We start from the raw sequence: 11,856 nt of genomic DNA, 5'->3' as shown, positions 1-11,856 counted from the left end.
AGACTACCAATTGAAACCCAAGCCGAGCTCGCTTCGTGTATTCGTTCCTAGTCTAGACTCTAGAGGAACTATCGTACAGCTTCAGATTCCTCTTATACAACAAGCTATTAAGCCAAGCAAATCGTCAGAACGCTCCGATCTAGAAGAGATTCCCAATTGTCCAGCCACATCAAATATAGATCAAGCAATTATGGAACAGCCTTGTCCGGTCCCATCGCCGGAGCCGTATTCTTGACAGTATGAAGAAACATCGATGGAAAACAATGTCGCCCATACTTGTCCTCAAGTATCTGCATATCAGCCGTTAGCCATCAGCCAAACCTAGCAGCAGGGGGGAAAGAGAACTCACCATCCTCCCCCCCTCATGTTCCGCCGTCCGATATCCAAGCCACCTCCTATACAGATCCTCCGCACTATGCGTCGTAAACATATACGAAAGCCGATACATAATATGATCAAAGAGATGATCCCAATTCCAAATACTATCAACACCCCCATTAATATTCTCTGGCGGACCAGGATTATAAATCCTCGCCAGCTCATCGGCCGTCCATAGTCCATCCGCATAAATCGGATGCGGAACATACACAGCCTTCAACCCATGAAAAAGCGCCCAGCTGGCACCCGTCATTTCAGAAGCAAGACCCAATCCCCTCGTCGCCTGCGCCTCGTGGATCAAGCCCAGCAGTCGCTTCGAGTACCGACCCATCGTGATAACCGCCGCACGCCGCGGTGTGTCCGTGCCGTGTCGGAAGTTCCAGATGTAGTTCGGGAATGTCCAGCTCGTGTCTTTGGGGTTGAAGATGGGTAGGAAGGTTATGAAGTCTGCTTCTTCGCCGACGCCCCAGGTATAGTTGTCTTGGTCTGGGTGCGGGACTGGTGGGTCGGGGCCTAGAGGTCTGATTCCCGTGCCGGAGACTGGGCCCCAAATTGTGTGGCTGGAGCGGTCGGAAAGAGTTGTGTTGACGGTGGATGTGAACTCAGTCCAGTTGCCGTGGTGGCCGGGGGTGTAGAAGTAGGCGTTGCGTTCCCAGATGTATTTGCGGGGTTGGGCGCGGGCGAAAGAGATGGCTCGGTCGAAGAAGTGGTAGATGTGGCCGGTGTGGCGGCTGTCCATCTCTAGTTGCCAGTAGTAGTCGAATTGGGGGTAGAGTTGGGAGAATATCTGGAGGGGTTGGTGGTGTTGGAAGAGAGGGCTGTCATATGGGTCAGTCCAGCTATCTTGAGTTAGGGCTAGGGAGAGAGATGGGGATGACTCACCTGTGCTCTTCGATCTTGGGATACCAAGCTTCCAGAAGCTTATTGTTGAAGAATAGAGCCATATTTCGGAATTCCGCGGGGATGGAGCTCCTGAGCCGATTAATGGTTTTGATATCAGAGAAGATGGGCAGCTCATCATCCTTGACATGGATGAGCAGATAGACCTGATATTCTCCACCAGAATGCAAGGAAAGCTCCATGATCAAAGCCCGGAGGTATCTACAATGATCAGAATTCCAATTTAGCCCATTCCATGCCCGAACCAACACCGCCGATCGAGGATGGAACCGCTTCACCTCTGAAGAACCGACCAGCGTCTCCGAGATCTTTTCAGGAGCCTGCGGAAGATCAAAAGCCAAGGGATCCTGTTTCGAAGAGTTCACCATGTCGATCGACTCGAATCTGTCCGCGTTCCTTTCTAGACAGTGAGATTGCAGCATGTGCCAATCGACTTCGTGCCAGGACACCGCAGAAGGCCGCGTGAAGCCTGGTACTTCGTCCCCGCCATGCTGGTCATACCCATATACCCCGAGTCGGGAGTATCGGTCTGTGCAGACGTCTCCGTCTAGATCCAGAGCCTCGTAGGATCCAAATTTTGGTTCTGGGAATCCAGCTTGTTTGCCCTTATACACTTGCATCATATCTTCTGGGGACTTGCGATCGAGATATCGACCCCGGGGCCCGAGGCACGGCTGGAACTTCCCGTGGAACTGCTTCTTCCATTTTGGGCTGTTGTAGGCTGGGTATGGGTCATAAACCACTGGGGATGGGTGGGAACTGTCCGTAGACTTAATGCTGGTGAGGGTTAAGGTGCCACCGAGGTAGAATTGCTTGTCTCTGATACGGGGGCTGTGATTCAGTATGCTACTATATCAAATGAACCCAGAAATAGCTTCAGATAGATACTCACCTCCGATCATGTACCACGCCCATCCTATCGGGCCCGAATAGAACGTCATCTGCTACCGTACTTTCCTCGGGAGGGATGTCAGTGACAGGGTGATACTGACCGGGCTGGAGGATCTCCGGACGTTGTAAAGATTCGTAAAGGGTCCGATGGAGGCTTGTCACTGGCTGATCAAAGAGACAAGCAGTAGTTCGGAGAATGAGGACAAGGCAGACGAGGTATCCCAGCCGGCGCCACCATATCCACCGGCGATCCCATAGGTAGGCATAGTCCCGGGTGCGGAATACGGCTGGGGCGTTGTGTCTCGCGAGAAGCTTCATAGCAAGTGACGGGGAAGTAATAGGGTGAGGTGCATTCTTTGGCTTGTAAGGCACGAGCTATGGTAGATGCAGTCACGATAGACGTCAAGTTGGCTAAAGGTGAATGAGCAGATTGACTGTATGTAAAAGTCAATATATAAGGGAGAAGTAAAGGAACGAACTATGTTGAGCAGCCTAAGATATGATATCTTGAATCCTCTAGTCAAGTATGGCGGCGGAGACTAGGTACGATGTCATCACTACGTGTTGACTGCATCTCCTACGAACAGTTGGGTAATAGACGGAAGTTCATTGTGAGAACGAACGAAACACGTGTCTTTGGTTTCGCTATAAAAGAACTCTATCATGAACTTGAGGAAATATGTACAAACAGCCACCCAGCAATCAATCACATTCACAATGCCATGCATGGAAGAGTAGCAAATCACCATCTACGCAAAGTAGCTCTTCCATAGCACGCCAGATAGATCTTCAAGTTGATCAGGCGTGAAGGCCTAGTAAAAATGGTTAGCTTGTTTCGAACGTTAAGATAAGAGAACTAGATAGATCCAAACTAACCTTTGCATCAATGTGCCAAGTATCTTGTCTAGTCTTCTTGAACTCGCTGATAATCGCCTTCACGCTCGACCCAACGATACCAGGATCATTGGCCGCGCGGATGCTGAGAGAAGTCAACGCCTCGGGCATCCACCGAGGTGGAGGACTGTTATACGGGAAGGCCTGGATCAAAGCGCCAAGGCCAAGCACAGCACCGTGGCGAATGATGATCAGACGGTTGTGCTCTGGAGTTGGGGTGCCAGCGCCAGAGGACACGGCGGAGGAGGCGAGTCCTGCGCGGAGGTTCTTCGGCTTCTTTGGGAGAGGGTTGTCTGCCAGGGTTTTCGTGAAGCGTTCATGGAAGCGCTTGACCATCTTGTCACGGAGGAAGATGGGCGAGCATCGGACCATGCCGGACAGTGTGGCCGAGGCGCCGGCACGGACTTCGTGCTGGGGGTCTTCGAGCATCGAGGCGATGCATTCGAAGAGCTTGTCGCGGTCTGCGGGGTCAAGGAGGAAGAGACGGCGGAAGTAGATGATTTGGATGTTGATCATGACGCGCAGGCGCTGGTGCCATGATGGGGATGTCTGTCCGATGCGGATGAGAGACTGGATGAACCCTGAGTTCTTCTCGGCCGCGTAAGGGATGTTAGGGAGGTGGCGGAAAACGTGGTAGGCGAGGGACTGCAGCTCCGGGTCCTCTTTAACGTCCATCATGTGCAGAAGGTGCGCCGTGAAGACGTCAGGGAAGAACGAGACCAGCTGAGTACACTCATGAGAGGACAAAGTGGAGTCCAGCCAGAGGAGGACGGTTTTGCTACCGGAGGTATAAGACGAGGGTGTCTGTTGGCCAGGCTCTCTGAGCTTGCGCCATTCCTCGATTTGACTAAAGACACCAGCAACTACCTTCTTAAAATCCTCAGTAGGCGGGTATGGGACTGCACCAACGGACGACGCAGATTTCTGAGCCTCCAGAAGATGTTGAACATCCGGGTAAGACTCGTGGTGCCTGGTACGATAGATCGTCGCAAGGGTCTGGCCCATCGCCTCGCGTACGCCCTTGTACGGGTGATCGAGGTGTGCAAGGAAATCTTCCACGATGGGCTTCTCAAGCTGGTAGTGCCAGCCTGAATCGATGATGCATTGATGCAAGAGATTGATCTTGGAGCTTTCCTTGAAGGCCGCATTGGTCGACATGTCAAGTCGGAAGCTGGACAGCCAATCGACCAGTGGCCAAGCGCGTCGAGGGTCCCGACATTGCAGAATCATGTGGAGGAATGTTGTCCAGTAGCCGGAGTTCTCAGGCGTAAGGCCATCGGTGAAGATCTTTCGTACGATAGGGAATGCATACTCCCATATCATCGTACGCTTATCCACCACTGTATCCGTCACAGAGGAGATCAAAGCTCCTAAGATTTCAGCCGTGGCACGATGTTGGTGTTTGTCGCTGCCATCTTCAAAGACCGTCTTGATTTCTTCCTGGATGTCTTCAAACGAGGCAGCCGTAAGGCCGTCCCGAATCATGAGCTCGAATGCGTAAAGGAGCATCATGGCGGAGGACATGCGGAACTTATCCGCAGATGGATCACGTGGCTCTTGCTTCAGGTACATAAAGAACTTGGAGAACCACTCGCGAGTGAACAACTTGCCCATCTTGGTGCGAACCTTCCACTCGACCTCGTCATACTCGATGTCCCGTGCGACATTGGATCTGTAGGCGGGCATGGTCTTGCCCCACACAAGCCAGCCTGGGAAGTCGTGATCAACGTAGTACTCCGCCTCTGGCTGCGCAAAGCTTGAGAGGTATTCTGGAGTGAATCCTTTCTCAAAGGGCTTGGTTGCAACCTTGATCTTGGAGGGGAACCGCTGGTGGCCAAGGATGTAGTTCTTGTACTCGTGGGTGCAGATGGCTCGCACGTCGATCATGGTGAATAGGGCAAGGAGAGCCTGAGAGTACATGCCTCGCAAGCCAGGGTGGTCATCAATGGATCCGGTCGTCATCAATTCGATCAAGTTATCGCTGGCGATATAGTCGAAGCGGAGACCCATGGTCATAACGATAGTCGCAGCACGACTGGCAATTTTCCAATGGGATACCCGTGCCAGGTTGACCAGCTGTTCAGCAAGCTCGGCTTTCTTCTTCTCAATAGCAACGCGCTTGCTGTTGACGACTGCGCGCTTCTTCTCAATCTCACCGCTGACATCTTCTGTAGGAGCAATTGCTTCCACTATCTCTTGGTCTAAAATTGCCATACGTTCCATGGCACGACCGTAGTCCATCACCTGGAAGACCGCACCAGAGCAAATCTTTTGGACAGAAGGTTTGTCAACGGCGCTGGCATCAATGAAGGCTCGGACCAACGCGGGCGTATACTTCCAATTACGTCCCACAGTTTTGGCCACGCTGCTCAGAAGCAAGGAGTACAGCGCTCCCTTGATGCGGGCGTGGTCATTCTCCTTAACACCCTTTTGCAGGGCAGTGAGCAAAGGCGGGATGACAAGAAGTCTGCCCCCATAGACCGCCTTGAGTGCCGATTCGCCAGCATTTTGGGCATTGCGGCGTGTTTCTGTATAGAGGGAGACACAGGATTCGGCGATATCAAGAAGAAGGACTTCATCAAGCTTAGAACGAGGGCGCGGAGAAGCGTTGTGTCGTAAGCGTTGGAGGTGATACACGTTGGCTCTGCGCACAAGCAGAGCTCTTGGGTAATCCTTCCGGATGCCACTCATCTTGTAAGGATGAATATCTGCTGCTAGCAGTCGAGTCACCCGGTCGAGTACATGAGCAGACCTCTCAATGCCAACATCAACGAACCACGATCTGAAGGCAGAGTACAAAGCCCCAAAGCAAGGAACGTCATCCTCTTGATGATCGCTCAAGAAGCGGTGGACTTCATGCAGGATCCAGCCCGTTCGCTCACGGATATCATGGATCGTCGTGTATAACGGGTCATCCTCTTTGAGGGAATACCCAGTAGGATAGGTGAAAGCCTGTCTGATTGTAGCATCGTCGGAACTGTCCAAGGCGGCTTCATCGTCTTTCTCGACATCAGCTGGACCATCCCCCATCTCGACATCCCCGGTAGTACCATCAGGGGGTCCTTGTGTGGTGGTTGATGCGGCTTTGGGATCGAAGAGGACAGAGATTCCAGACAAGACGAGTCGCAGAAGGACTAGGTTCCGAGTAACCTCATCTGACCAGTCCTTGCCGCTTCCATCACGTTTGACACTTGACGTCTCATGAGTAAGCGCGGACAATTGCTTCAGAGCCCTCTCTGTTTGGCATTTGAAGACATCGACAGCAAACTCGATCTCCTGGCGCGTTGGCACATGCCAGTTGATATTGAGGTTGTTTACATCAGCTTGGTAGCTCCAGAGCTTCGGTTCAATGCCGTTCGCTATCACCGAAGGCTCGTAGAGTGAGAAATCATTGGTGTAAGTCCCAGTGAGATTGAGCAGAAGGTGATGGATGAAGTTGGAGATATGAACGGTTGGAATGCCACGGCAGTTTTGCTGCATGTAGACGGCAATGTCAAACAGTTCTTGGCGGTGATTGATGACGGCGCTGCCGACATGCACAACACACATGCTGAGCATACTAACGTTCCACACCAGACCACGATCACGCGGCAGAACATCAGTTCCGGTGGTTCGGGTCGATCCAGCACCATTATCTTCAATCTCAGTGCGGATCGCTGCAGTCAAAACCGGGATGAACCGCTTGAGAGCCTTCTCGGGGCTGACCTTGCAGAGAGCGTTGCAGATGAAAGCCATTGCATCACGAGCCTGGTGGATGACGTGGTTAGATACAAAATCCACAATCTTTGCCAGAGCAATATCGTAATACTCCGGGGACAGGGAGGCAAGCAAAGGCATAAGCGTGGCAGGAAGAGTGTTCACAATGTTCTCTTCAGGAGAGCCATTGCGTACTCTAGAGACGTCCGGCAGATTCTCCAATAGCGTGAAGACACGACCCAAGAAAGCTATCGTGAAATCTCCAAGACCACATGTTGAAGAGCACAAGATCAATTCCTCGGTCTCATCATCCAACTCTGTATCATAGCCAAGCTGCACATCTGCCCCTTGGTCTTCCATCCTTTCCATTTCACCTGAGATCCATTGCATAGCAAGCATGTTGCTATTAATGTCCTCTCGCCCCTTGGTCAAGTCGACCATTGGAATGTTGTAACAGGCTGATTGGATGAATGAGAGGGCATGAAGCGATTTCTCAAGATCATTGGCATCAATGCCAGGAAGTGTTAGACCCAGCAGAGTCGTCATATGACAGCGGTAGCCCTTAGTGCGTGAAATGATACGAGACAGTGCTGTCATAGCCCGAAGAGAGGATGTGGTCCGGTGTACCTCAACCAGACCTTGTAGCGCAGGATAGATCCTCTGGAGCGCCCCGGGAAGAATAAGATGCGGCTCCAAGTAGGCCAGACCTTGCAGGGTTGAGAGGGAGAAAGTCATTGCGGTGCTGCTCTTGGAGTAGATACCCATGAAGATCACGTCACGGATACATAGAACAAATCGCCGCTTCAGAGGCTCATTCAATCGTCGCTCGGGTGGAGTATCCAATTCACCGCTTTGTTCCCGATTCCAGCGCATGACGAAGAAATCAGTTAGGTAGTAGACCAGTTGCGATAGAGTCTTGGTCCAGTGGCCCGAGTTCGAAGGGTGGAAGAAGGTCTCAACGGCTTGGATAAGACCTTCCAGCTGGGTGAGGACCGAAACTTCAGCATCGACGCAAGCTGGCGAGAGCGACATCACAACCCATCGGGCGATATGGTGAGCAACCGGGTGCTTTCGCCCGTCTCTGTCAAGCATGATACCCAACCCGGATGAGATATCCACCAGTGCACTGTATGGGGACGTTGACTGTCCGACGGGAATTTCCAACAACCTCAGGACTGCAGTGAAGATGAGACCAGACTGCTCCTTCGTGAAGATACCATGCTCGGAAAATGGTATATGATCGGCCGTTAGAGAATCTCGGGCCAACCGGGAAAAGTAGTCCAGATAGGTTGTGTCGAAAGTCTTCGACCGACCAACCAACGACCACAAGTGGAAATGTGTAGGCAGGTAGTTCTGCGGGAGAAGATCGGCCCGCGATTCAGGAGGTGGAGATGTCGGAAGCAGCAAGTTAATGAGCCCGGCGACAACGAAGGCACCTTCTGAGAATGATGTAGTATAATGCGGCAAGAACTCTTCAAGCATAGCCGGAAGCTCACACGGGTCGATAAATAATTGGGCGAATGCGCAAAGCTTGGTCAGAGTCTTGACATTCCGCTTCAAGTTAGTTGAGTGCACGAGGCCAGACTCGGTAGGGAGGACGAAGGCCTTGAGTTCTTTGTAAAGAGGCTTCCAGTCTAACACGAGATCTTTAATAGGTCTGAGATAATGCTTGCGCCTAAATCTGGGTTAGCGGTTGCGTGATTCCTAACGACCACGCTGATGACGACCAACTCACTTGGTGAGAAACATGAACATGCTCGCAAATCTTTCAGCGACCGACGGGTCGATCCCCGGAGCGAGTGCCAGTTCATAATACAGTTTCACCAGGCTTATACGCTGCGCGCGAGTTGGATCGAACTTCAGCGAGAGCCAACCCCGTAGCTCGCGTGTCCAGTGCACGGCTCCGGGGTTAAAGTCGCCGGCCTCCACCGCAATGTAGAGCTGATCCAGAATCTCGCGCAGGTTTCGGTTCCGTTCAGACTCATCCTCCAGTTGATATGGAAGGTATTTGAAGTACGGGTAGGTACGGGGTCGCACGCGGGCTATTGGTTCGCCTTCGCAGTTCACACCGGCGGGCTCACCACCGGGTGAGGTCGCCCGGGAAAGCTCTTGTGCATGGTGGAAATTATCGGATGTGAGGATTGCCTTGGGGCCGGAGGCTTCCATTGTTGAATGAGAGGTAGGGAGGGGATGGTCGACTCGAGATGGAGATGGGATGAGGGAGGAGTCGTCTTTGCAGTCGGGTGAGCTCTGGAAGCAATACGTCAGCAACGCCCGTGTTCCACGAAAGCGACTTCTCCTTCCCGCGCAGTTCTATCAATGAAACAAGGGAGAAGACGTACCTCTAACGAGACTTTGAAGCTCCCAGTCCGAAAGGCGCGGAATTCAGAACCGGAGATTTTGTTTCACACGGTTGTGTTCGCATGAGGTACTTTGACCTGGTAGGCGGGAGAGATTCCACTGCAAGGCTCTTCTTCCGAAATTGAGAGGTCCAGTATTTCAGCCTCACTTTGGTGTAATAGAATGCCTGGATGTTGAAGGTCCGGAAGATGTCAAAGGGGAGAGACTGTTAAGGTTGTGATGACATAATTCTACGTAACGGGCAAGCTTGGGCCCTGGGCAATGGGGATGTGTAGATGCAGTCAAGTATCTACCTCGTAGATCTGCTTTCAATGCTTTCAAGAAGATAATCTGAGGGTTTGGCTGTTTCTGCTGATATCTTCCAAATTTATAATCCAAGAGCCGGAGGGCACAGCTCAGAGCTGCGCCATCTGGCCCCGTCTAGGCAGACAGGCTTACGCAGGCGGCTCACCCGATCAACACCTCCGGGATAGCTGCGTTCTTGGCCATTCACAGCAGTCTAGACCCCTGTCTCATCACTCGCTCATCACCCCGGAGTGATCACAAGAAAATCTCAAGCTTCATGGGGTTGCCTTAGCCTTGCTACTTGGTACGTATGTTCCACCATTTTCATTTTTTTGTTAGTTAGCAGATATCTTACTACCACCCGCAAAGCATGGTTCCTTTCCTCCCAAACAGCTAAATATAAATACACAGTAGGTGGCTCTGGATAAATTTTGCCCGACCATCAAGACTATCCTCTTTACGCCGGGGGTAGGAAAGAACCAAAAAGAACTCCCTGGATCAACGCATAACCCACCATGCTGTACACAGCGACGGCAAGAGTCCGGCTCTGTTTAAGTGAGCTGGAGCTGAGGTCTACAGCGCTAGTGACCAAGTACCAGTACCACAAGGGATACCCCGACGAAATGCGGTTGATGATCTGGACGTGGTAGCCGACAAATGCCATGACTGCCAGCAGCCCCTGGGGAACAGCTAGCCGAGTGAGCATTGACCCGGGGCTAGTCGATGATGATGAGGGACTCTGCAGTGCCCACAAGCTGGATCTGCAAATAATAGCTAACATCGGTGCAGCCAACAGGAAAAGCGGTATATTGGAGACTGTCCAATATCGCAGGAAGCCAACATTCCTGGAGGAGTCAGTAAAAGCGGGTGTTTAGCCATAGACAAATGCTTACCAATAATGCTCTTGGACCCAGCCGTAGATGCTAGGCAATGCCCACTTACACCATGGCCGAGCATCGCCCTCGGACATGCAGTACATGCGATAAGCCAGGATCTGAGGGATCACCATCCCGGATCCTACAATGCAGCCACCGAACACGATCACTGCAAGACGAACAGAGGTATGTAGAGTTGGTCCTCGAGTCAAAGTCTTCCACCCTAGAACCGTCGCGTCATAGGCGAATAGGAACCCACTGAGTACCCCATTACTGCGGACCATGGTGGCCACTGCAAAGAGAACGGCGGATGTGAGAACCCGAACGTCTCGAAGCCGCGTGGCCCCATTGCGCTCGGCGATGAGTGACGATGAGTAGAGGTAAAAGCCAGTGATGTTCAGGAAAGACACGATCGACTCGCCATAAGGCGCGGACAGGAAAGCGCCTGCTGGAGAGATGATGTGAAGAGCTGCTGACAGAAAGCAGATGAGATGCTGGTGGGCTGTGGCATGGCCGAAGATATTGGACGACAGACGATAGAGTGCCAGTACAGACAGGTAATGGGCAACGTGAGAGAGGACTACACCCACCATTGCAGTGCTGGCTGGTCCATCATTTCCACCGGAGAGACGAATCCCTGTTTCAACAAATTAGTATCAAAGGGAGATGTCCATTCTGGACAGGTAGAGAAATGGTGAAATGGTAATGTACCGGAGACAAAAAGAGACAGAAGCTTAGTATAGCCCCAGCCAAAGGCCCATTCTTGCTCGAACAGGTATCCCTTTTGGGCAATATTCAGAAAATAGATACTATCCCACCGGGCGAATTTCAGAGATCCCGAAAGGGACTCGGACTCACTAGCCACCGTGGTCGGATTGGCAGCATATGAGATCAAGGAGGTAGAGGTGTCATAGCCCAAACCTGGACAGGCGGTCACGACAATGTATAACAAAATCTTCCAGGTCCAAAAGGCCAGTGTCAAGCTTCGAATTGGGTTATCCAATCGTAATAACTTGGCGAACAGTGGTGGCGGTCTTGATGTAGGTTGAATTGAAGTCATCACGATCTCTGATAGCTGCCGCCACTAAGAGAGATATGTTTTCAAATGAGATCTTTCCCAATTAGGGCACGACACCTGGGACGGATTGTCGGGGAGTCCGACGACGCACTATCGGGATTGTTTACCGCCAGATGGACCGAACTCCGTTTGTGGAAGTGAAGATAGTTATGCATAAATTTGCATAATTAGTCAGCTGCACCGGACCACGGGTCGGGGATTTCCAAGGCTGGAACCCCTAGTTCCTCCGGAACCACTTCCGAGGTACAACTCCGATCCACCTTCTTCGTTGCCCAGATGCAAGCTACATCTACAGTGCTGTAGTCAAATACGGTATATGCATGGGATGATGGGTGTTACAAGCGAGCATTTGGACAGTATGATGTCGTAATAGCGGTAATAGCGTTTTAGCTCGTCCACGACTCGTTGAAGTTGTTGGAGCTACTCGTCCGAAGGTGCTGCGACGATGAAGTCATCAGCGTGTATCCACGTGATCATGATATTCATGCCTCCGCGGCT

The 11,856-nt window shown here is 51.9% G+C and overlaps 3 protein-coding genes across 3 annotated transcripts; all 3 read right to left on the bottom strand.

The window, feature by feature from the left end:
• Positions 1–188: 188 nt before the first annotated feature.
• N7515_003525 (DUF3405 domain-containing protein) lies at positions 189–2,487 on the bottom strand (the record flags this gene model as incomplete). Its single annotated transcript, XM_056664269.1, has 4 exons — positions 189–290; positions 350–1,196; positions 1,261–2,097; positions 2,171–2,487. 4 exons carry the CDS (start codon positions 2,485–2,487, stop codon positions 189–191), a joined length of 2,103 nt encoding a protein of 700 aa, XP_056523326.1.
• Positions 2,488–2,918: 431 nt separating this feature from the next.
• On the bottom strand, positions 2,919–8,925 carry N7515_003524 (proteasome activator BLM10; the record flags this gene model as incomplete). The annotated part of the gene is made up of 3 exons (XM_056664268.1): positions 2,919–2,981; positions 3,046–8,434; positions 8,495–8,925. The coding sequence occupies 3 exons, from the start codon at positions 8,923–8,925 to the stop codon at positions 2,919–2,921; spliced, it is 5,883 nt and encodes a 1,960-aa protein (XP_056523325.1).
• A 937-nt stretch (positions 8,926–9,862) lies between these two features.
• Positions 9,863–11,340, bottom strand: N7515_003523 (uncharacterized protein; the record flags this gene model as incomplete). The annotated part of the gene is made up of 3 exons (XM_056664267.1): positions 9,863–10,250; positions 10,299–10,917; positions 10,992–11,340. 3 exons carry the CDS (start codon positions 11,338–11,340, stop codon positions 9,863–9,865), a joined length of 1,356 nt encoding a protein of 451 aa, XP_056523324.1.
• Positions 11,341–11,856: the final 516 nt, after the last annotated feature.

The sequence above is a fragment of the Penicillium bovifimosum genome (assembly GCF_028826915.1).
Source record: "Penicillium bovifimosum strain IBT 22155 chromosome Unknown utg000003l_segment0_segment0, whole genome shotgun sequence".
Classification (NCBI taxonomy): Eukaryota; Fungi; Ascomycota; class Eurotiomycetes; order Eurotiales; family Aspergillaceae; genus Penicillium; species Penicillium bovifimosum.
Note: the sequence above shows the minus strand (reverse complement) of the source record. Positions and strands in the feature narration are given on the sequence as shown.